The sequence below is a fragment of the Eucalyptus grandis genome, chromosome 8 (assembly GCF_016545825.1).
Source record: "Eucalyptus grandis isolate ANBG69807.140 chromosome 8, ASM1654582v1, whole genome shotgun sequence".
NCBI lineage: Eukaryota > Viridiplantae > Streptophyta > Magnoliopsida > Myrtales > Myrtaceae > Eucalyptus > Eucalyptus grandis.
In genome coordinates this window covers 23888429-23914248 of record NC_052619.1, presented here as the reverse complement: position 1 = coordinate 23914248, position 25820 = coordinate 23888429, and the positions used below count along the sequence as shown (strand labels likewise).

At 42.0% G+C, this 25820-nt stretch overlaps 3 protein-coding genes across 3 annotated transcripts in view; all 3 read right to left on the bottom strand.

Moving 5' to 3' along the window:
- The window catches only part of LOC104457251 (probable esterase PIR7A), a 41795-nt gene that overhangs the window by 5139 nt on the left and 10836 nt on the right, over positions 1 to 25820 (bottom strand). The window lies entirely within an intron of this gene.
- Positions 15394 to 17139, bottom strand: LOC104457253 (probable esterase PIR7A). Its single transcript, XM_010072189.3, has 3 exons — positions 16621 to 17139; positions 15922 to 16053; positions 15394 to 15754 (listed from the first exon to the last, which is right to left on the bottom strand). The coding sequence occupies exons 1-3, from the start codon at positions 16996 to 16998 to the stop codon at positions 15467 to 15469; spliced, it is 798 nt and encodes a 265-aa protein (XP_010070491.2). The 5' UTR covers positions 16999 to 17139; the 3' UTR covers positions 15394 to 15466.
- Positions 18601 to 20346, bottom strand: LOC104457252 (nuclear pore complex protein NUP58-like). The gene is made up of 3 exons (XM_018861936.2): positions 20153 to 20346; positions 18899 to 18939; positions 18601 to 18723 (listed from the first exon to the last, which is right to left on the bottom strand). Exons 1-3 carry the CDS (start codon positions 20340 to 20342, stop codon positions 18685 to 18687), a joined length of 270 nt encoding a protein of 89 aa, XP_018717481.2. The 5' UTR covers positions 20343 to 20346; the 3' UTR covers positions 18601 to 18684.

The window sequence follows — 25820 nt, the reverse complement described above, 5'->3', positions numbered from 1 at the left end:
GGCAGCCAAAAGAAAGATTTAGGAAGTGTGAGATAGCAACGGGAGTTAGTCATGTGAATGCCACTCACATGCCACTCATGTGATTCCACATGATTGCAAAATTCTCATCGATCGACACTAAATTGATTTTCTATCGTTTTGGGTACCTTGTGTCCGTATTTGAAACCTTAACATTTTCACGACAATCGAGAGTCGTCAATGTGTCGAAGATGTACATTGTGACTCGAGATAAATCGATCACGGGTCAATTGCACTAAAAAATTCCTAAAAGCTACCCGATAGACTAGATCACGCTAAAGGCTCGCCGGATTGAAAATAACCGTGAATTTGAACCCGATTTCAAAAATAGAAAGTTATGTGGTGTCATGAGCTATTTGAGGAACGTCGACACATTCTCCGAAGAATTTTCAGAGATTCCGGGATTTTTGCGGAAAATCGAATCGGACGTTGTGGAAAATTAATGGAAATTCGGATGGACTCATTTGAAGTAAATTTGGGCTTTCAAGCCGAGCTATACGGCGAAAGGGACTTATAGAAATTTCGTGGACTTTTTCTACATCAAAATTTGGACATTAAACTGGGAATTTGTTGAAGAATCTGAATACTAAAGAGTGAAATTCGGAGCTTGGACTATGGCTGCAATTTTTGTCATCAAAATGGTTAATTATGGGTTTGATTTGTTGGAAAGTAATAGGGGGGACATGTGTTTAATTAAGGAGATAAGATTTGCTGACATTGGGCCCCTCTTCGAGCTTCTCCAACACGTCTTCTTCAATCCTTACCCTCCGCAGCTTCTTGGGCAAGCAAATCCAGCTGCCATCCATCCCCCTTATCCAATTCTCCTTTGTTTCGGTCTCTGCCTTGCTTTCTTTTCATTTTTCCTTTCACGACAGCTCTCCATCTTTACCCACCGAAACACCAATTTTTCTCCCATCTCCAAACCACGACACGTCCTTATTTGCTGCTTGCTCGGTCAAAATTCAAGCGAAGCCCACCTTGTTGACTTCATTCACACCAACGAAGCCGCGTGTCTGCGGCATCTTCTCCGAAGACCAAGCAGCTCTCTCCACCGATTTTTTTTTCTTTCAACCAAATAGTTCAACTCCACGAATCCTCACCCATCGAAACCCCACCATCGTTCCTCTCTCCTTCGCTCGCAAGTTTGGCAATCATTTGGCCGAGATTCGGCCCAGTCTTCATCTCCACGAAGCGGCCCCAACGGTGATGCGCGTGATCGAAACAGCATGTCTCTCGGTCAACATCCCACCGCCAGGCTCTGGTTTCATTGAACCGCAGCTCTTTCGCACGCCCGCACCTTCGCAGCATCACGGCCCAGCAATTGGGCCCGTATCCAGCCCGCATCAACAGCCCACGAATTCAACCACAAGCCCATCTTCAGCCCGGTGATTTTCAGCCCTTCTCCAAAGAGATTTTAAAGCCCAAGCTCAGGCCCAAGCTCAGTTGATTTTTAGCCCATTTGAAGTTCAGCCATTTTGGGCCCGCGAAGAAAGCCCAAGCCCGCGACCAGCAGCCCTGCAGAAGCCCAAGACCGAAACTCAGCCTTGCTGAGTTGTGTTGGGCCCGTTTTAGGCCCGGTCCGAGAGTTCGCTGACACCGCCAAAAATTCAGATTTCTGCCGTCTTCGTGTCGTCGTCGCGGTGAACCGGTTTCTGCAATTAACCGATGAGTTTATACTCTAAACTCTGCTTAGTAGGCTAATAACGTTTAAGGGGTGTTAGATTTATTTTATTAGGAATTAGGTGGTTAGTTAGATTAAATTAGAAATTGAATTATTTAATTGAGCATGTTAGGTGGTTAGCATGGTTTAGTTAAGGCCTAAATAAATTATACTATTTATCTAGAAGGGTTCGGGAATTTTTCGAGTCCGTATTAGTTATTAATTTAATGATTCTGGCCTAGGTTAGTATTTTTAGAATTTAAATTGATTTATTTAATTAATTTCAGTAATTATTTAATTCTTAATTATTTTTCCGGAAATTAGGCCGGGATAGCCAGTGACCGGAATTTCGTGCGATTGCAATGGTGTGGTTAATTTCTACAATTGAGTGTTAAATTATGCAAATTGAGTGCTAATTGGATTTTTGGTATTTAATTCCAAAAATTGTGAATTTCCAATATTTATTCAAAAAATCTCAGGTGTCGGATTTTGACACCGAAAATGGTTTTAAGTACTATATGAAATAGTGGAATTTCAAAAATGATGAATATTAATTTTTCTGGATCAAGTTGACCATGTACCCACACACGAGTAATTTCATGGAATTTCTAATACGAATAAAAAGGCTAGGCTCACCATTTCAATTGAAGCATTTGAATGCAATACATGGTGCCTTGGGCCATATTTGAGTGATCATGTAATGGTTAAGAGAAATCGTCCCGGGCTATTGAGCTGGACGTTATCCTTATTTGGGATACCCCTGGACAATGGGAAGCCGATCGCAGTTGATTCTAGACCCTATGCTCCTTCGGGAAAGCCGTCTGATAAAGAGACGTGCCGTGCTCAATGGGGTGAGACGATGCCTGGCAATGCCAGAAGACCACCAAACTGAGAGTAGGCCGTGCTATATGCCGAGATCAAAACTAGGAATGCATGATTAATTGAGTGTGGCGTTTCAGTTATTTGAGCTTATTTGTTGCTCATGCTCTCATGTTGTTTGTGAGATAAATTGTACTGACCTACAGGGTGGATCTGAGACGAGGTAAGTCTCCTTGATTGTGTGCTTGTGTGATTATGACACTTCTGGGCGTATTTCCCTCCTAATTGGGGTTTAGAGCTTAGACTTGCTGAGATGATATCTCACCCCGTTGTGGGACAACATTTTCAGGGTCGTCGAGTGGAGGACCTGGAACTGAGAGGAAGTGATCGGAAGCGTAGGTCAGTTCGGACTGCTTCTTTTTGGAAGGCCTAGTCTTTTGGCCATAGACCTGTGTACATGACTCGGTGTATATATAAAAGCATGTTTATTTGTGAATCTATTGTCCTGCTTTTCTATCCCAAGATGATTACTGTCAGGGGATTTCTTTTCGCTTCCGCATGTGCAATAAAATGGAAAGGGTCGGCGACTCGTCCTGAGAAGTCGCAAATTATTATCGACTAGATAGGGATGGGCACGCGCTCGGAGTCCGGGGCGTGACAGGCCATCTTGGCCAACTCTCGCCCCACCATCGCCAGCCCTTTCCGATGTTGTTGGGGTAGTAGTGGCGACAAGGGCCGTGGAGGCCCCTGCTAAATGTTGTCCCCTCCCTCTTTAGATTTGGTTTATAAATTTAATTTAATTAATATAATTAAAAATCAATTTTGGGAGAAAACAACATTGTTTTTACACATTCATTGTTGATAGGCAACTCCAACAACCTACCTAGACTAATTTATTCATAAAATAGCGCCATGTTGAATTTCTAGCTACCCTCACTTAAGTGTCTAAATTTTTCAAAAAAAAAAAAAAAAGTGACACATAAAAAGTATCTTGGAGAACTTTTGGCACTTAAGTGTGCCAAGGTTTGGCATTTGCGGTGTATTTTAGCCCAAAAAACTCTAGTGACAAAGATGGCATATAGTCGACTCAAGTGATGATGCATAGACTAAAGCACAAGCCTTTCAAAATAGTGATCAAGTTTACATGTTTGAGAATTTTACTCTTCCTTTTTCCAATAGATCATTAATTTGTCGTCTACAAGGAATAATCACACGGAACCCAAAAAATTTGGTGCAGCGCGACTAATTTTGTCTATCAAATTACCAGCGATAAAGAAAAAGTTTCATACTTCTACTGTAATCTTTGCTCCCTTTCTAGGACAGTGAGACTACAGGCGATCAATGGCAACAAAAAGAGGTGCGCACGGCGGCTTGTCGGGACAAGGGTGAGTCTGTCTTATAGGCCATACTTAGTATGGGGGTCCGCCAAGGATATCGTCTTCGAGAGGTTGTGGCTTTTATTTGGTATTGCAACTTGAAGACGAGACAGTGGCGACGGATGATCTTCTGTCGCGTGACTCGTTCTTGGATTGATCTCATGTTGACATAGACCCCAACACATATATGAGGTATCGGAGTTTCCTGGGAAATCAAGAACCGATGAATAGGGTAAGTAGACCCCAACACATATACGCTATCCATATAAACCTGCGGATAGAAGAGGAATGCAATGTGGATTCCGTCAATTAAGTCGAAGATTAAATTGTCTATATGAAATGAATACTAGATGTAGAAGAGGAACGTGCATTATTTTCTGCAGTGACGAAATCCACAAGCATAGTTTTTTTTCCCTCCAGTGCTAAGTTTGGTAGATTGTTTTGGTAACTGATGGGATGACAGTATTGAACGTACCAAAACAGTATAAGGATTTTATTGAACCAAGTGAAGGTACAGAGATGGTTTGGCGCATTAGAGAAAAGTTTAGACACATAATATTTTTGCTTTCACTTGTCAAAACGGCTTAGAAATCTATAGAAGCAAGCCTTGATCCTCGGGAATAATTTTCTGCAATCTGTTTGAGAGTGGAACAAAACTCCAGTGGTTTGGAGAACGTGACCATGTGATCTGAATTAGGCATCACACACACTTCGTCTGTTGGATTGCGTTCGATCATCCATCTCTGCAGGTTCTTCTTTTATCACCAGGTCTTTGTCGCACACAAAGTAACCTCGATGAACCAAACCATACTTTGCCGTTGTGACCATTGCTTCCGCCTTGAACCTGTATTGGCCTGAAAAGAGGCGGAGAGGTCTCACCAAGTAGGAGGCCAATGGCAAATCCTACATAAAATGAAGTGATAAATGCATCTTAACTCGACCGGATAGAACAATAATAAGGCAGCGCATGGTAACACTCCCGTTTCTCCTAATTTCTGTTCTTTTGTTCCTCGGAACAAAAAAAGAACATAAACCCGTTTGGTAAAACATTTATTCTCGGGAACAATTTCTAAAAATAAGCCAATTTTCTTCTTCTTTTTCTTTTGTTTCTCTCTCTTGCCATGGCCACCTCCAATCGCCCGGAGCCACCACCGACCGCCGCCCGCCGTGTCACGCCCCGAACCCCGAGCGCGCGCACATCCCACTACGGTCGATCAAAAATGCGATATCCCAGGATACGTCGCCGACCCATTCATTTTATTACGCATGCGGAAGCGAAACAAATCCCCTGACAACATTTAACTTGGGATAGAAAAGCAGGCAATCAATCACAATACCAAACACTCATTTACAAACACAAATGGTTTGAATACAACACTGGACTTTCTACAAAATAGACTAGCTCGACAAAAGGGGAACTATCCTACAACCAACGAGCAGGACACATTCTCCAACCCTTATGACTTCACCTCTGCAACTCCTCAAGGCCAACCAAAGCTATCTGGCCACTCCGTCCACCGGGGACCTGAAATTTTAATCCCACAACCGGGATGAGACAATGTCTCAGCAAGTTCAACCCCCTAAACCCCTATTAGAAAGAAAATACACCCCGGGTGGCCTAGCCACATCACACATAAGACTTACCTCGCCTCGGCCTTCATCCGAGTTAGCGCAATTTATATAATTCAACCACGTACAATTATGATAACCAAACAACCATGGCTCAATCACATTATCAAAACAATTCAACCACTTGGATCGTCTCAACGATCAATCGACTCGGCCGATTACATGTCATTCCAACAAATCAATCATTGCTCACAATCACGGCCCTACTCGGCAAAATTAGAATCAGTGGCATCACGGCCCCACTCGGCGCGACCTTTATCAGGTGGCATAACACGGCCCCATTGGGCGCGACCTCTAATAGGTGGCATATAACGGCCCCACTGGGCGCGACCTCTAATAGGTGGCATATAACGGCCCCACTGGGCGCGACCTCTAATAGGTGGCATATAACGGCCAATCGCCCATCAATTTCCACACTTAGAATTTTATAAAGAATCCATATTTATCACAATCAACACTCAATTCGCCACATCCATTCATCAAATTCAAATTCTAAATACACAACAGCGATCGGCACGAAATTCTGAGCAAATAAGGTCCCAATGAAAATTTTCGGAATTTAATAGATAATTAAATTTATTCCGAAAATTAATAAAATAATAATATCCATAGTTTTCGAAATCCACACTCAATTTATAATATCCAATCATCAATTTCAAAATCCGAATGTACTGTAACGACCCAAGACGAAATTCTGAGCAACGGGATCAAAAATAATTTTTCCGTTTTTTTTTTTTTAATAATAATATTTTAATAATTTCGGAATTAATATAATATTATAAATTTCCAGAATTTCGAAGCAATTAAATAATTCAAAATTAAAAACCCTATTATGTCACATCAAGGCTTTATATTAAAAATAAACATACTTAACTTTAAACTAAACCCACTTTAACTTAATTAAACACCATAATCTAATCATCAACCAAATAAACTAATTTAACCAACTAAGCTTACTTAACTTTGGCTAAGCACACTTAGGGCATCATTAACCGTCTAATCAAGGTTTAGTGAGCTAAACTCACCGGATTAACGAGCCGAGCGGACCAAAACGACGAGGGCAACGCGAGGATCGACTTTCCTCAAAGCGGGCCGAGCATCCGGGCTCGGGAAGGCGGCCAAAACGGCCCACGAAGGGGCTGCCATACCCATTTTCGCAGCTACTGATTTGGGGCTGGAGGAGGCGGATCCGGCGCCGGTTTGGGCGGAGGAACGGCGGAGGAGGACCGGCGGGGCTTGGACGAGCCGATGGGGAGGTCAACGGCGGCTCACGGCGGCGGAAGGAGCTCCGGCGAAGGCCCGAGCTGCTCGGACGAGTTGCTGGGACGCCGAACGAGCGGACGAAGGCGCGACCAAGGCAGCGACGAGAGCCAGCGGGCGAGCGAGCGGTTGGACGGCGGCGAGCTGCGACGGCGACGACTTCAGCTTCGGTCGTTTGCTGCGGCGGCGAGCGGGACATGCTGCTTCGGTTTGCTCTGATCTTCGCACAACAAGGGCACCGAACAGCAGAAAGAGGATAGAGGAGAGAAGCGGAGGTGCACGCGAGCTGAGCGACGGCAAGCGCGGCGGAGGGCGGCCGGCGACGAGCGGCCGAGCGGCCGAACGAGCGAAGGGGGAGGCCGGCCGAGCTTCTGGTTCGCACGCCTCCCTCTCTCTCTCTCTCCCTTTCCAAGTTCCAAGACAACTCCTTCATTCAAGGAGGAAGATGATGGTGATGGGTCACCTTTTCTCGAGCAAATCTCCACCGTCCACGTGTCAAGATCTCAACCCTTGGCCTCAACCACCATGACATCATCCCATGTTATCTTCCACTCACTCAAATCCTCCACAACTTCTCCAATGGTTGCACTTTCATTTTCCGCCGGGGTCCAAAATCTTGTACGACCAATTCTTCAATTTCACTTGATTCTCTTCCAATTGAATCAAATTGAAGTCCATAAAATTAATCCAATGTTACCACACTTCAATTCACATCTTCACTTGTTCATAGAACCAACTTAAGTCCCAAAAGCGTGACCAAAGACGGGCCCACTAATTTCTCGAGCCAAATTGGCCATTCTCTGATTAATTTGCCGAAACACTCGACTTGCATGAAAAATCTTCCAAATGTAAGTTAATATTCCTAAAATGATTTGTGACACACCCAGACTTCCAATTTCTGAATTCGATCTCAATTCCACGGTTAATTTCACTTTGGCACGATACTAACGCGGCCCAACCTACCGGGTAGCTTTTAGAAATTTTCATGTATTTGACCTGTGGTTGATCATCTCAAGCCACAATGTACATCTTTGAAACATTGGCGACTTTCGGTTGTCGGGGTAATCTCAAGGTTTCAAATACGAACACAGAGTACCCAATCGATAGTATAGTCGGTCCAGGGTCGATCGACATGAATTATGCGATCCGGTGGAATCACCCACACCCGATCACATGCCTCTGTCGAGTCGACCTATCTCTGATCTTTAATCGATTTTAATTGTGCCGTAATGACCCTTGCAGACTAGCTCGGTCGAAAGGTTGCTTCCTGGTCAAATTCTCGAGTCTGATGCATTAGAAACTCTTAACAGCTTCACCCGATAGACTCGTTTCCACATGAGTGGCCAACTCAAGGAAAAAAACTATATGCGTGCCAATGAAATGCCCGTCTCAATTTATTGAACATAGAATCGGAAAATCGGGATGTCACACGCCGCCACCGCCGACCACCGCCAACTACCGCCACCGCCGCCACCAGACTCTGTTGCCACCGCTGCCACCGCCCGCTATCGGTCACTGCCCCCTGCCGCTGCCACTACACGACCGCCCACCGCCGACCATCACCGATGACCGCCGCCACAAAGCCCATCGGCCGCCAGCGGTCGCCGCACAATCAGCAGCAGGCGGTCGTGCAGCGGCGGTGGCCGGCATCAAACGACGGCGGCCGACGGTCGACGATCCGTGAGCAAGAATTAAAAATAAATAATACAAAAAAGAAATTATTGCGTTACCAAACGCATTTCTATTTTTTTTCTATTCCAAGAATAGAAATTTTGTGTAGTTATCAAACGGGTTTTTTTACTTAGAAATTGTTCCCCAGAACAGAAATAGAAAACAACTATTTCTAAAAAAAAAAACTCTTCCCCGAAACAGAAGCATTGTCATACGCAACCCAAGAGAACTTGATTCTGAGCTTGTTGATCACTTGGGAAGTTTTGTTTGATGTCGAAAAATGAAATTACAAGAATCTTCATCGATAAATGGTTGAATATCTTTACCTCGGGTGGAGAGAGTTGATACAGCTTAGAGGCCATGAAGTTGTATCCAAACAGAAAACTGGTTGGAGGCTTTTCAGGGCCATCATCAAAAGCATATCTTGTGTCCATGGATGAACCCAATCTGCGACCATACTGAGAATTCGCAAGCAGTATCAATATCACCGCACTGAGCCGTTGAATTATTTTATACCCAAAAATAAATAAATAAATGATCTTCTTCTTCTTCAAAATCATCTAATACATTAATTGCTGCTTACGATTATAGAAGTGTTTCTCTCTTGATGATTGGCGTGCAATGGATTTTCTTCCATGTTTGGTGAAGAGAACCTTTCGCGACTACTCTGTTTCGCTAGTCTTTACTATAAATTGGGCAAAAGATCTCTTCAAGTGCCATAACTTAAGTGACACTTAAGTGCCACATTCGAAAAGAAATTGATCACTTAAGTGCCACTCTGGCCAAAATCCAGCCAAAATGCTGACATGCGCAATTTCCAGTGAAGTAAGTGCAAAACGACGTCATTTTGCACGCCGACATGGCCAAATAATGCAAAAATGACATCGTTTTGATGCTAACGTGGTAAAAAATAATATAAAAATTAATTAAATTAAATTTATTTAAAATATTTCAAAATAATAATTTTTAATATTTAAAAAAATAAAACAACCAGAAAGGCCGGCGAAAGAGGTGGGAGGGTCGGCCGACGCGAGCCCTCGCCTAGATCAAGGCGAGGGTCGCAACCTCGCCTAGATCCGCTAAGGGTCGGCGGCCCTCGCCCATCCGGTGAGGGTCGGTGGCCCTCATCCAATGAGGGTCGGTGGCCCTCACCGGATGGGCCAAGGGCCGCCACCCGCCGAGGGCGGCACCCCCCAGGGTGACCCCCAGTGAGCGGCATCCCTTGGCCCAACCGGGTGAGGGCCACCGACCCTCACCGGATCTGGGTGAGGGCCGCAAGCCCTCACCACTCGCCACAGATCTAGGCGAGGGTTGCGGCAACCCTCGCCCAGCCGGACCAAGGGCTGTCGCCCACTAAGGGTCGCCCCAACGAGCGGCGGCCCTTGGTCTAGGCTGAGCGAGGGCCGCCAACCCTCATCGAATCTAGGTGATGGCTAGACCCGTTATACGGGTAGATCAGGTCGAGTTTAGGTCGGGTCATAAATGGTCCAACCCAAATCGAGTCATTTAACCTGTGTATGACCCATTTATTGTAATGCAAAAATTTTGACCATTACCTGACCTAACCCATACCAACCCATACCCGACCTATTTAACTAAACTTAATTTATTATATATATTTAAAAAAATGGTATTGCTAAAATAATTTTATAAAACACAAATTTAATGGACAATTTTTATAATTTTTAAAATAATTATTTTTAAAAAATCGAATTTTAATTATTTTTATTTTTTAAAAAATAAATTTTTAATTATTATTATTTTTTAAATATAGCTTTTCTTTTTCTTTTTTCTTTTTCTTCTTCTTCTTCTTCTTTGGCCGGCCGCCGCGACGATGACGACCGACGGCCGGCCACAGCAAGCCTCAAGTTAGCCCGACTCGCCGACACCGACGAGCTCAAGGCTCGCCGATTCGGCAAGCTTGAGCCTCGCAAGATCGGTGAGGCTGAGCCTCGTCGGGCGGAGGCCGCGGCGAGACCTTCGCCTCGCCAAATCTAGCGAGCTCGAGCTCGCCAAAGATCGAGCGAGGCCTCCACCTTGCCAAGTGTTAGCAGCCTTGCCAAATCCGGCAAGGCTCGAGCCTCGCTGGATCTAGCTCGCTAGGTGTTGGCGGCCTTGCCAAATCCGGCGAGCTCGAGGCTTGCCTAGCTGGTCGCCGGCCACCGAAGGAAGAAGAAAAAAAAAAAGGATAGAAAAATAAAAAATAATTATAATTTCGGTTTTAAAAAAATTATAAAGTTAAAGAGAGAAGAGAGAGATTGTGAGGTTTTGGTTTGGGTGAAAATAAATGGGTTGATAAATGGGTCTTAAATGGGTGTAGAGCTTATCAATTTAAGACCCATATATCTCACACTCTTCAATTTTAAAATCCATTATGAGTGCCTTTAGAAAATAAGACTTGACCCATTAATGACTCATTTAAACATAAATGGGTTCATAAATGGGTCAATGATCCATTTTAACACCTCTAGCGATGGCTCGCGGGCCCTCGCCGGTCGCCCGGGGTTGCCAACCCCGGCCGACCCTCCCCCTCCGTCGCTTACCCTTCCCAACGGCGGCTCGGGGCTCGGCTCTCGGCCACCTCCCTTTTTTTTTTTTTTTTTTTTTTTTTTAATATTTAATTTTTATAAAATATTTTAAGTATTTTTTTATTTTTTAAATATTTTAAATAAATTTAGTTTTAAATTTAATTTAATTAATTTTTATATTAAATTATTTACCACGTCAATATCAAAACGACGTCGTTTTGCACACTCTTCGCTGGAAAATTTACACATCAGCGTTTTGGCCGGAAGTGACACTTAAGTTATCTATTTCTCTCCGATTTTGACACTTAATTATCTCTGTGTCAAGTTATGGCACTGTGGGTCCGCACGTCCTATAAATTGATATTTGCCTCTCCATGACAGATTTTTTCCTAAATCGATGACACGACCCTTAATTGGAAAATCTAGACCGTGTATGTCGACCAATTCCGAACCCATTAGTCTTACAATTTATTTAAACGAATATGGCCAAACAGAGTGAATAGAAGGCTAAATGGGAAGTCTACTGGTTATATGCACAAGTCCTTTGGGATCGGAATCAGAATTGAAACTACCATCAAAACATGTTTTTTAGCCCCTTAGTTTACTATTCAAAGTAGAAAGAAGTACCTACCTCCTCAACAACAGAGGTAACGTTGAGCTCGGGACCATACATGAATGCAGCTACAAACACAGCAACTGCAGTGTTCTCAGGAAATCTCTCAATGGCCAATGAAATCACAACCCCACCGAAGCTATGCCCCACCAGTATCACCTTCTCTCCTCGCAGAAGAACCTTGAAGAATTTGAAGGGCAGCTTGACATATTCCACAATCGAGTTCAGCTGTCGAGGCTGCTTCGAATGGACTCCTGCAGCGGCCATATCCAGGGCAGTGACCTTGTGGCCTGAGGACTTGAGGATGGTGGCCACTTTGTACCAGCACCAAGCTCCATGGCAAGCCCCGTGGACAAGCACAAGGTGCCTCACTCTCACTCTCTCTCTCTCTCTCTCTCTCTCTCGCTCTCTCTCTCTCTCTCTCTCTCTCTCTCTCTCTCTCTCTCTCTCTCTCTCTCTCTCTCTCTCTCTCTCTCTCTCTCTCTCTCTCCGTTTCTTTGCCCTCTATAGTTGATGAGTTGTGCCTGTTTCTCTCTCTCCGTTTCTTTGCCCTCTATAGTTGATGAGTTGTGCCTGTTCAGGCTTTTGTCAGCTTCACTTCGGTTGCTTCTGTTGAAAAGTTAGAGGCGAAGCTCTGATATCAATTTGTTGGGATAAAATTTTGAAGGTCAAATGCTCACAACTCACACAAAGAAGAGAAGATAGGCTTGTCAATTTATTTCACCTTAATGAAAACAATTACAAGACTCCCCTATTTATAGAGTTGTTACATGACATATGTTCTTCTCATTAAGTATAGCTAGGGTTCTGAAGAAGATGAATCTCCAGAAACTTACAAAACAATCGCTATATCTCATCATATCTCTAGAAACAATCACTACATCTAGAAACTTAAAATGACTCATTAAAGTAATGCAGCAATCATGACTCTTTTTCAATGTGGGTACCGAACCGTCTACGATATCAATTTTGGAATCTCGGTATCAAAGTACCAGTAACTTGATAGTCTTGACATCAAAGTATCGAAACCTATGAATTTAGAGCTTCAAGATTTGTTCAATGCTAAGTTGAAGCTTCAATGGTTGTTGTCTTGTCATCCTGAGCATGAGGCTCGTCCACCTAAGCTCGTCGCTTGCTAGAACAATGAGTGCAAGCATTGAGCATCGAGCTCGAGGCTCACCCAATCGGCGAGCGATGGCCTTTAGCTCACTGATTTAATGAGGCTCAAGCCCAACAAACTTGAGGGTTGCCAGATCGGCGAGCACGAGCCTCACCAGTAGTTGGAGCTCACTAGCCTCAAACCTTGCCAGATTAGCGAGCTCCAAGCTCATTAGCCTCAAGCCTCGCTCGTGGCCGATCACTGGCCATCGTCATGGCCGACAACCGGCCAAGAAAGAAGAAGATGAAAACAAAAAAAAATGTTGGGGCTTGTAGGGATATGAGATAAGAGAAAGCATGTGAGGAGGCCAGCAACCGGCCGCAAAAGAAGAAGAGCAAAACAAAGGAATGAAAAGAAAATAAAATTAAAAATTAAAAATAATTCAATTTAAAAAAAAACAATTAAAAAGAAGAAGTCAGGGCTTGTACAGATGTGAGATAAGAGAAAGCATGCGAGAAGGCCAACAACCAGTCAAGAAAGAAGAAAAGGAAAACGAAGAAAATAAAAATAAAAATAAAAATAATTTGAATTTTTAAAAAAGAAAAAGTAATAATAAAAAGAGAGAAGTGGGTTGATGTGAGATAAGAGACCAGCCGAGAAAGAAGAGGAGGAAAACAAAGGAAAAAAAAGGAAAAAAAAAAATCAAATTTTCAAAAGAGAAAGAAGTAGGGGCTTGTAGGGATGTGAGATAAAAAAGAAAATGCGAGGAGGCCAGCAACCGGCCAAGAAAGAAGAAGAGGAAAATAAAGAAAAAAAATAAAAATAATTCAAATTTTAATAAAAGAAAACAATAAAGAAAGAGAGAAGTTGTGGCTTTTAGGGATGTGAGATAAAAGAGAGCATGTGAGAAGGCCCGCGACTGGCCGAGAAAAAAGAAGAGGACAATAAAGAAAATAAAAAATAAAAAAAATGAAATTCTTTAAAAAGAGAAAAAGAAAGAAAGAAAGAAGTAGGGGCTTGTAAGGATGTGAGATAAGATAGAGCAACTAAGAAGGCCAGTGACTGGCCAAGCAAGAAGAAGAGGAAAACGTAGCAAAGTGAGATTCGAACTTAAAAAAATGAAAAAACAAAATAAAAAAGGAGGAGGTTGGGACTTATAGGGACGTGAGATTAGAAAGAGTAAGTGAGGAAAATGTTTTCCACTTTTAAAAAATAAAAAACATTTTCTGCTATTTTAGATAACTTTTTTTTATTCAAAGAAATTATTTTTCCCAAACAATTCATTTTCCGTTAAATGAACGCTGAAAAATGCGGAAAATGTTTTCTTGAAAATTATTTTCTACGAAGTGAAGGAAGTCTAAAAGTTGGAAAATTCCACACGGTATCTTCTCGATCATAATCACAGCCAAATCAAGTGAATTCGCAAGCAACTTCTTGCATTAGCAGAAGTTCTGATCGGATGTTTGATTCATCCGGTTTCGACAATAATTGAGTCTAACGAACAAAAACTGTGGACCCGACGAGGTATTCAAGCCCGGCGGCCGCGGCATACGGCGAAGTGGATGGACAACCTTATCTCTCCTGTTTTCTGGTGGTTTCCTCCTTTTGTTTGCTGATGGATCTGGAAAGAACGAACGAGCACGAGTATCTTCAAGGATAAAAGTCTTCCTTAAGAGAACTCATTGAAAGTTGATGCAGAGTTCCTCCCGCTTAGTAGTGTGTAGATTTATGCTTCGATGTCGATGTTTTGCTTGACATGGTGAATTGTTCATCTTGTAAACAAGCTCTTTTTTCAATTTTGGTTTCAAGCTCGTTTTGTAATGGATCGGCACCCCTTGGTGCCTCAATGATATTCTCTTCACTTATCGAGAAAAAACTCCATTGACAAATACGGCATATAGTTGACTCAAGTGCTAATATATACACTAAAGGACAAATACAGCATATAATTGACTCAAGTGCTAATATATACACTAAAACACAAGCTCTAGATAAGTTTATGAACATTCAAAGGCGTTTGATAAAAAATTTATTTCCGTAATAGAATTGCTTTTGGTACAACTCCCGAATTCTTTTTGTGGCTTAGAAAGGTTCATACTTCTACTGTAATCTTTCCTCTTTTTCTGGGACGGTCGAGAGGAAAGGCGATCAAGTAGCAACAAAAAGAGGCGTGCAATGGCGGCTTGTCGAGACGTGCCAGACGTAGTTTGCGGTTCCGCCATGGATATGGTCTTTGAGAGGTTGTAGCATAAATTTTGGTATTGCAACTTGATGATGAGACAGTGGCGACGGATGATCTGTCTTCTGACTCGTTCTTGGATTGATCTCATGTTGACAGAGACCCCAGCACATACATGAGGAATTGGAGTTAGTGGGAAATCAAGAACCGATGAATAGGATTAGTAGACCCCGACACATATACACTATGCTTTTAAACCTGCTAATAGAAGAGGGAATGCAACGTCAATTCCATTGATTAATAGATTATTGTCTATCTGAATTGAATACTAGACGTAGAAGAGGAACGTGCATTATTTTCTGCAGTGACGAAATCCACGTGAATGGGCTTTTTCTCCTTTCTTTTTTCCATCCAGTGTTAAGTTCATTAGATTGTTTTGGTAACTGATGGGATGACAGTATTGAACGGACCAAAACAATGTAAGAATTTCACTGAACCAAGTGAAAGTTGAGAGACGGTTTGGCCCATTAACGAAAAGTTTAGACACATAATCCTTTTGCTTTAACTAGTCAAAACGACTTAGAAATCTATAGAAGCAAGCCTTTAAATAATCCTCAGGAATAATTTTCTGCAATCTGTTTGAGAGTAGAACAAAACTCCAATGGTTTGGAGAACATGACCATGTGATCTGAATTAGGGATCAAACAAACTTCGTCCACTGGATTGCGTTCAATCATCCATCTCTGCAGGTCTTCTTTTATCACCAAGTCTTGGTCGCACACAATGTAAACTCGAGGAACTGAACCGTACTTCACCGTTGTGACCGTTGCTTCCGCCTTGAATCTGGATCGGTCTGGAAACATGCGGAGAGGTCTCGCCAAGTAGGAGGCCAATGTCAAATCCTACATGAAATGAAGTGAATAAATGCATCTTAACTCGGCCGTATAGAACTGATTTTGCTAATAAAAGAACTTGATTCTGAGCTTGTTGAAAATGTGGGAAGTTTTGTTTGATGTCAAAAGACAAAATTAAGAGAATCTTCATCAATAAAATCGTCGAATATATTTACCTCGGGTGGAGAGAGTTGATACAGCTTAGAGGCCATGAAATTGTATCCAAACAGAAAACTGGTTGGAGGCTTTTCAGGGCCATCATCAAAAGCATATTTTGTGTCCATGGATGAATCCAATCTGCGACCGTACTGAGAATTTACAGGCAGTACACATATCAATGCGCTGAGCTCCAGAATTATCTTATACAATAATAATAATAATAATAATAATAATAATAATAATAATAATAATAATAATAATAATAATAATAATAATAATAATAATAATAATAATAATAAAATTGATGTTCTTCATGAAGATCGTGAAATGGATTAATTGCTGCTTATGATTACAACAAGTGTTACTCTCTTAATGATGGATGTGCTTCTATGTTTGGAAAAGAGAGCCTTTCAGGACTACTCTGTTTGTTTCACTTGTCCTGATTATAGATTGATATTTGCCTCTCCATGACAGATTTTTTCCCAAATCGATTGCATGACCCTTAATTGGAAAATCTAGACCATGTATGTCGACCGATTCCAAACCCATTAGCCTTACACTGAATTTAAACCGATATGGTCAGCGGAGTGATTAACAAAGGCTAAATGGGAAGTCTACGGTTAATATACACGATTCCTTTTGGATCAGAATTAAAAATACGATCAAAACATGTTTTTCCCCTTAATTTACATGTCAAAGTAGAAAAAAGTACCTACCTCCTCATAAACAGTTTCAACACTGAGCTCAGGACCATACATGATTGCAGCTACAAACACAGCAACTGCAATTTTCTCAGGAAATCTCTCCATGGCCAATGAAATCACAACCCCACCCATGCTATGCCCCACCAGGATCACCTTCTCTCCTCGTGGAAGACCCTCGAAGAATTCAAACAGCGGCTCGACATATTCCACAATTGAGTTCAGCTCTCGGGCCTGCTTCGGATGGACCCCTGCAGCGGCCATATCCAGGGCAGTGGCCTTGTGGCCTGAGGACTTCAGAAGGGTGGCCACTTTGTACCAGCACCATGCTCCATGGCAAGCCCCGTGGACCAGCACAAAGTGCTTCTCTCTCTCTGTTTCTTTGCCCTCCATATCTGATGAGTTGTGTCTGTGTTCAGGCTTCTTTCAGCTTCGCTTTGGTTGCTTCAGGATTTGTTTGATGCTAGGTTGAAGTTTCAATGGCTGTTGTCTTATGGTTCCGTAGTTTTTTTGTTTTTTTTGGTCGGAATGGTCCCGTAGTTAGATTGATTCTTCTCAGTGTCATTTTCTTTCCTTGTAGGGACAGTCTATCAAATTGCTCCTGCCCTATCCCTCCGGAGCCACACGAATAAAGTAGGAACTTTCCGTGCTATTGCAGTTTTTGGCTAAAAGTCGGATAATTCCGCATTGTATCTCGATCACAATCGCAGCTAAATCAAGTGAATTCGTACTTAACTTCTTGCAATGGCAGAAGTCCTAATCGGATGTTTGACTCGCTCGGGTTCTGACAATAATCGAGTCTGACGAACAAAAACCCTGGCCCCGTCGAGGTATTCCATACCCACGGCATACGGCAAAGCGGGTGGACAACCTTATCCCTCCTGTTTTCTGGTAGTTTCCTTCTTTTGTTTACTGATGGATCTGGAAAGAAAGAACACGAGTATCTTCAAGGATAAAAGTCTTCCTTAAAAGAACTCATTGAAAGTTGATGCAGAGTTCCTCCCGTTAAGTAGCGTAGATTTATGCTTCAATGTCAATGTTTTGATTGACATGGTGAACTGTTCATCTTGTAAACAAGCTCTTTTCTCAATTTTGGCTTCGAGCTCGTTTTGTAAATGGATCCGCACCGCTTGGTGCCTCAGTGATAATCTCTTCACTTATCAGGAAAAATCACCGCTGATAAATACAGTATATAGTTGATTCAAGTGCTGATACATAGACTAAAGCACAAGCCATTCAAGAATAGAAGAGTGATTAAGTTTTGATGTTTTAAGGATTTTGCTGGTCTTTTTTTCTTCATGCATCATATATTTGTCATGTAAGACAGGTAAAGTTTGACGCCAAAGTGATTCATGGAGAAGCAACTCTTTGGGACATTAACATGTCAAGACATTAATACACTTCTCCAGCAACCCAATCATCAGAGCTTGCCTCATCATTTCAGCATAGAATGGTAAGACGAGCCAAGCAATGACAAACGAAACAGCTTATCCAATACAGATGCAAATAAGTTTTGGTGTCGATGAACAAAAATAACAGGTATCTTCTTACCACCATTGCCTCCTTTAGTTGTATCTTCAGAAATAACAACAGCCCACAAGAACATATTGCACTACATGAAAAAATGCAGTTCCAGCTATGAAGCTGACCAAGCAAAGACTATCCAGGCCACAAGCAAAGAGTAGAAGAAAACAATTTAAGCAAAAGGCGATCAATGCGGCGTGAACTTCAAACTTCTTCAAGGAAATTCAGTTGCAAAGGCCATTTTGCAAGATATAACCATACAATGTTAGTGAAAGTGTACTCAGACACTAAACCTAAATGTGAATTTAGAGCTACAAAAGAGATCCCCTAAATCACTCACAATTTAGTAACATGTTCCTGATGTTGACCTCCCAGAAGAGAGGTGATCTAGACTAGTCCCACGGAAGAAAAAAGAAAAAGGAATGAAATTGCAACTCGTTAAAGAACAATTGGCGACCTCTCCGAGCTTCTTGTTTTTCTATAGTCAAGGCAGCCAAAAGAAAGATTTAGGAAGTGTGAGATAGCAGCCGGAGTTAGTCATGTGAATGCCACTCACTAACGACGAGCTGTCCGAGACTTTGGCCTTGCTGATTTCTGCAGGCACAAATGAAATTTTAGAGGAACTACTTTCCATTGTCATTTGTTCTAAGAACGAGGCTGTTCTACAGGGATTGCCCCTTCAAAAATGTTGAGCTGTTTGTGTTGGCATGTGAGAGAATTAATTTGTTTTGAGGCAACAATAAAAAATGATGGGATAACTGATACTCACAGATACATTGCCAAAGCTTGCTCCAGATCCAGTTGCAGCACCTGAGAGGAAAAGGATCTATTATTAGCACAACAGTAAAATGAATTCAAGAAAGTATATCTAATATACGTCACAGAATAATATAAATGCAACTATCAGTCATCAATCAAGACGCAGCCCCTTCAATCTATCGCCACCCAAAAAAAACCTCTGCCATGAGACATGATCAATTTACCAATAGCTTCCTAATTGCTCAAAACATATATGCAGGGGCATTATAAGCAGTAAGAACCCATAAAATATGAAATAAAACCAAAAAAAGATCCACTAAGTGTATAGACTCTCTACATCAGATTTGCTAAAAATCACAGGCCAATTCCAAAAGATGGTTATCGTGTCAATATTATGCATAACTCAAGGTTCATGCCAATCATAATAAAAGCAAAAAGGATATAGGAAAGAACATCAGCAACAAGATTCAATTGCCTGAGACTGATGAAGCGAGAAGGGAAACTTTAAGGCTCAAATAAAGCTAGACAAACTGGTCAGTAATCTACTTTGCCAGAACAAGAGAAAACAACTTTAGTACTCATAAATTTTTGGGAGCATCTGTAGGTAATCTATCTATAAACCTGAAATATTGATAGGCACAAACTACATTCTCTTTCTTATAGTAAGACTAGACCACTATGACTATCAAGCATTGGACAAAATAACTGCTTCTGCTAATTTTTTGGATGTCCAATGCCTATAAAAATTAATTTACACATTCACCGCTAGATGGTTGCCATGTGAAAGAATTCGGTTAAAAATTTAATTCCAGCCACACGTCACTCATCCAATGTGAATGTGTAAGGATATTTTACACTGGTGGTGGACCTAGCGAAAGAACAAAAAGAAAAAAATCAAACCTCAATCAATGAGAGAGACATCACTTTTTCTCAAACTATCAAGCTCAAGACAAAATGACTAAATGATTAGGTGCAAATAAATATGCAACTCCGCATTATTTATAAACAATGACAACATAATCGCAGCAATAGAGAAAAAGGAGTCCTGAATTATCTATCATTTGCTTAAACGTCCCCAGAAGTTTAGTTACCATCACCCAACTGAGTAAATATCAGAGAAATGAGTACGGACTCTAATCTTTTGTCCTTTTCTGCCTTCCGTTTTGGGTTAGTATTACAAGGAAAAAACATTTTAAAATACAAAACGAATGCCTTTTCTTCACTGACCACCAACCATGCCCCAATATAAGGTCTGAAAAGGTACCTGATGCAAATGGTGTAGAGAAAAGTGAACCACCGATAGCAGGGGTAGAACCTAAAGATGGAGCACTACTTCCGAACAATGAGGGAGTCGACGCAGACCCGAATAAAGAAGCCGATGAAGAAGAACCAAATTGTGGCGTCTGAGGAGAAGAGCCAGCAGTTCCAAAAAGAGAAGAAACTGGAGCTGACATGCTAGGCGTTGCAAATTAAGAAGATGACGACATAGAAGGAGCAGAAGACGGTGTACTAAAAAGCGATAAACCACTTCCAGATGATGCAGATACAATTGCCCTAGATGTCTGGGGAGCAGTCGATGCCCCTGGAGTAGCAGAGCTAACAAAAAGCCCGGCAACTTGTGTTGAAGGTTGAGAAACTGGAGGCAAATGCAAGGTTGGATGTACCCTCTTGGAAGCAGCTTCTTGTCTGGCGGTCTCGCGTCTGTCCGCCTCAAGAAACGGATCATTCCCATCGCCTCGATGGCGTTGATCAGCAAGATATGCAGTTTTCATTGATCCAATGTATTGATGAATGCTCTCCACCTTACAAAGACATGGGAAACACATACAGATAAATGCATATCAGAGATAAAAAGTAAAGATTGCTATTATTTTAACTGCCCCCTGGGCATAGTAATCTCGATAGCATCAGGCAAACTACAATCTTGTTAAAAAAAAAAAAATATCCTCAGAGTTAAAAAAAAAACGAAAAAAGACGAGCAGCATGAAGGAAAAAAAAGGAACTTATCGCCATTGAGTGCAAACACCATTACTCCAAAAATTTACTTTTTTGATCAAACATGCTCAAAAAATAATACAACATGAACACTCAAGCAAAGATCAGTAACAATATTGCCCTTTACCTTAGCCGCAACATGAAAAAAAAAATCGTGCACATTTGATATGACTTTGGGAAGAGATTCCACCAATGAGGAACTAAGATTGGTACCATTTCCGTCCGAATCTAACAGCAGGAGCTGCTCCAACTCTTCGACCCACTGGCGGCATGCATCGGGATACTAAATTAAAAAATAAATAAATAAATAAGGGAGGGGCAACATTCAGTGAGGGATTCTATAGCTCGCCATTACCGCTGCCCCGCCATTACCGTTGCCCCACCATCACCGGAAAGAGTCGGCAACGATGGGGCAAGGGTCGGCCAAGGTGACCAGCAACCCTAGCCAAACGGTGCCGGCCATGTGACATCCTGATTTTTCAAATCTGATTTCAATTGAATAAATCGGGTCTTTCGTCGATGCGTCTATAGTGCTATTCTCCGAGCCGATCACTCAAGAGATAACTAGACTATCTTGGAAAATTATTAAGGGATTTTGACGCAAAAGGCTTGAGAATTCAACTAGGAATCGACTGCTCCACCGTGCTAATTTGCAATGGTCATTACTGCACACTTAAAAATCGATCAGAGATCAGAGATAGATCGATTCGATTAAGATGAGTGATCAAAAAGGGGGTGATTCCACATGATTGCAAAATTCTCATCGATCGGCACTAAATTGATTTTCTATCATTTTGGATACCTTGTGTCCGTATTTGAAACCTTAACATTTTCACGACAATCGAGAGCCGTCAATGTGTCGAAGATGTACATTATGACTCGAGATAAATCGATCACGGTCAATTGCACTAAAAAATTCCTAAAAGCTACCCGATAGACTAGATCACGCTAAAAGCTCGCCGGATTGAAAATAACCGTGAATTTGAACCCGATTTCAAAAATTGAAAGTTCAGTGGTGTCACGAGCTATTTGAGGAACGTCGACTCATTCTTCGAAAAATTTTCAGAGATTCCGGGATTTTTGCGAAAAATCGAATCGGACGTTGTGACTTATAGAAATTCGGACGAAAAATGGAAATTCAGATAGACTCATTTGAAGGAAATTTGGGCTTTCAAGCCGAGCTGTATGGCGAAAGGGACTTATAGAAATTTCGTGGACTTTTTCTACATTAAAATTTAGACATTAAACTGGGAATTTGTTGAAGAATCTGAATACCAAAGAGTGAAATTCGGAGCTTGGACTATGGCTGCAATTTTTGTCATCAAAATGATTAATTATGGGTTTGATTTGTTGGAAAGTAATAGGGGGACATGTGTTTAATTAAGGAGATAAGATTTGCTGACATTGGGCCCCTCTTCGAGCTTCTCCAACACGTCTTCTTCAATCCTTACCCTCCGCAGCTTCTTGGGCAAGCAAATCCAGCTGCCATCCATCCCCCTTATCCGATTCTCCTTTGTTTCGGTCTCTGCCTTGCTTTCCTTTCATTTTTCCTTTCACGACAGCTCTCCATCTTTACCCACCGAAACACCAATTTTTCTCCCATCTCCAAACCACGACACGTCCTTCTTTGCTGCTTGCTCGGTCAACATTCAAGCGAAGCCCACCTTGTTTGACTTCATTCACGCCAACGAAGCCGCGTGTCTGCGGCATCTTCTCCGAAGACCAAGCAGCTCTCTCCACCGATTTTTTTTCTTTCAACCGAATAGTTCAACTCCACAAATCCTCACCCATCGAAACCCCACCATCGTTCCTCTCTCCTTTGCTCGCAAGTTCGGCAATCATTTGGCCGAGATTCGGCCCAGCAGTCTTCATCTCCACGAAGCCAGTCCCAACGGTGATGCCAGCGTGATCGAAACAGCATGTCTCCCGGTCAACATCCCACCGCCAGGCTCTGGTTTCATTGAACCGCAGCTCTTTCGCACGCCCGCACCTTCGCAGCATCACGGCCCAGCAATTGGGCCCGTATCCAGCCCGCATCAACAGCCCACGAATTCAACCACAAGCCCATCTTCAGCCCAGTGATTTTCAGCCCTTCTCCAGCAGATTTTAAAGCCCAAGCTCAGGCCCAAGTTCAGTTGATTTTTAGCCCATTTGAAGTTCAGCCATTTTGGGCCCGCAAAGAAAGCCCAAGCCCGCAACCAGCAGCCCCGCAGAAGCCCAAGACCGAAACTCAGCCTTGCTGAGTTGTGTTGGGCCCGTTTTAGGCCCGGTCCGAGAGTTCGCTAACACCGCCGAAAATTCAGATTTCGGCCGTCTTCGTGTCGTCGTCGCGGTTAACCAGTTTCCGCAATTAACCAGTGAATTTATACTCTAAACTATGCTTAGTAGGCTAATAACGTTTAAGGGGTGTTAGATTTATTTTATTAGGAATTAGGTGGTTAGTTAGATTAAATTAGAAATTGAATTATTTAATTGAGCATGTTAGGTGATTAGCATGGTTTATTGGCCTAAATAAATTGTACTATTTATCTAGAAGGGTTCGGGAATTTTCCGAGTCCGTATTGGTTATTAATTTAATGATTCTGGCCTAGGTTAGTATTTTTAGAATTTAAATTGATTTATTTAATTAATTTCAGTAATTATTTAATTATTAATTATTTTTCGGAAATTAGGCCGGGATAGCCGGTGACCGGAATTTTGTACCGATTGCAATGGTGTGGTTAATTTTTGCAATTGAGTGTTAAATTATGCAAATTGAGTACTGATTGGATTTTTGGTATTTAATTCCAAAAATTGTGAATTTCAAATATTTATTCAAAAAATCCCAGGTGTCGGGTTGACACCGAAAATGATTTTTAGTACCATATGAAATAGTGGAATTTCAAAAAGGATTAATATCAATTTTTCTGGATCAAGTTGACCGTGTACCCACACACTAGTAATTTCATGTGAATTTCTAATACGAAGAAAAAGACCAGGCTCACCATTTCAATTGAAGCATTTGAGTGCAATGCACGGTGCCTTGAGCCATATTTGAGTGATCGTGTGATGATTAAGAGAAATCGTTCTGGGCTATTGAGTTGGACGTTATCCTTATTTGGGATACCCCTGGACAACGGGAAGCCGGTCGCAATTGATTCTAGACCCTATGCTCCTTCGGGAAAGCCGTCTAATAAAGAGACGTATCGTGCTCAATGGGGTGAGACGATGCCTGGCAATGCCAGAAGACCGCCGAACTGAGAGTAGGCCGTGCTATATGCCGAGATCAAAACTAGGAATGCATGATTAATTGAGTGTGGCATTTCAGTTATTGGAGCTTATTTGTTGCTATGCTCTCATGTTGTTTGTGAGATAAATTGTACTGACCTGCAGCGTGGATCTGAGACGAGGTAAGTCGACACTTCTGGGCGTATTTCCCTCCTAATTGGGGTTTAGAGCTTAGACTTGCTGAGATGATATCTCACCCCGTTGTGGGACAACATTTTCAGGGTCGTCGAGTGGAGGACCTGGAGCTGAGAGGAGGTGATCGGAAGCGTAGATCAGTTAGGACTGCTTCTTTTTGGAAGGGCAGTCTTTTGTAGTCTTTTGGCCATAAACCTGTGTACATGACTCAGTGTGTATATAAAAGCATGTTTGTTTGTGAATCTATTGTCCTGCTTTTCTATCCTGAGATGATTACTGTCAGGGGATTTCTTTTCGCTTCCGCATGTGCAATAAAATGGAAAGGGTCGGCGACTCGTCCTGGGAAGTCACAAATTATTATCGACCAGATAGGGATGGGCACGCGCTCGGGGTCCGAGGCATGACAGGCCATCTTGGCCAACTCTCGCCCCACCATCGCCAGCCCTTTCCAATGTTGTTGGGGTAGTCGTGGCGACAAGGGCCATGGAAGCCCCTGCTAAATGCTGTCCCCTCCCTCTTTAGATTTGGTTTATAATTTTAATTTAATTAATATAATTAAAAATCAATTTTGGGAGAAAACAACATTGTTTTTACACATTCATTGTTGATAGGCAACTCCAACAAGCTACCTAGACTAATTTATTCATAAAATAGCGCCATGTTGAATTTCTAGCTACCCTCACTTAAGTGTCTAAATTTTTCAAAAAAAAAAAGTGACACATAAAAGGTATCTTGTAGAACTTTTGGCACTTAAGTGTGCCAAGGTTTGGCATTTGCGGTGTATTTTAGCCCAAAAAACTCTGGTGACAAAGATGGCATATAGTCGACTCAAGTGATGATGCATAGACTAAAGCACAAGCCTTTCAAGATCAAAATAGTGATCAAGTTTACATGTTTGAGAATTTTACTCTTCCTTTTTCCTATAGATCATTAATTTGTCGTCTACAAGGAATAATCACACGGAACCCAAAAAATTTGGTGCAGCGCGACTAATTTTGTCTATCAAATTACCAGCGATAAAGAAAAAGTTTCATACTTCTACTGTAATCTTTGCTCCCTTTCTAGGACAGGTGAGACTACAGGCGATCAATGGCAACAAAAAGAGGTGCGCACGGCGGCTTGTCGGGACAAGGGTGAGTCTGTCTTATAGGCCATACTTAGTATGGGGTCCGCCAAGGATATCGTCTTCGAGAGGTTGTGGCTTTTATTTGGTATTGCAACTTGAAGACGAGACAGTGGCGACGGATGATCTTCTGTCGCGTGACTCGTTCTTGGATTGATCTCATGTTGACATAGACCCCAACACATATATGAGGTATCGGAGTTTCCTGGGAAGTCAAGAACCGATGAATAGGGTTAGTAGACCCCAACACATATACGCTATCCATTTAAACCTGCGGATAGAAGAGGAATGCAATGTTGATTCCGTCAATTAAGTCGAAGATTAAATTGTCTATATGAAATGAATACTAGATGTAGAAGAGGAACGTGCATTATTTTCTGCAGTGACGAAATCCACATGAATAGTTTTTTTT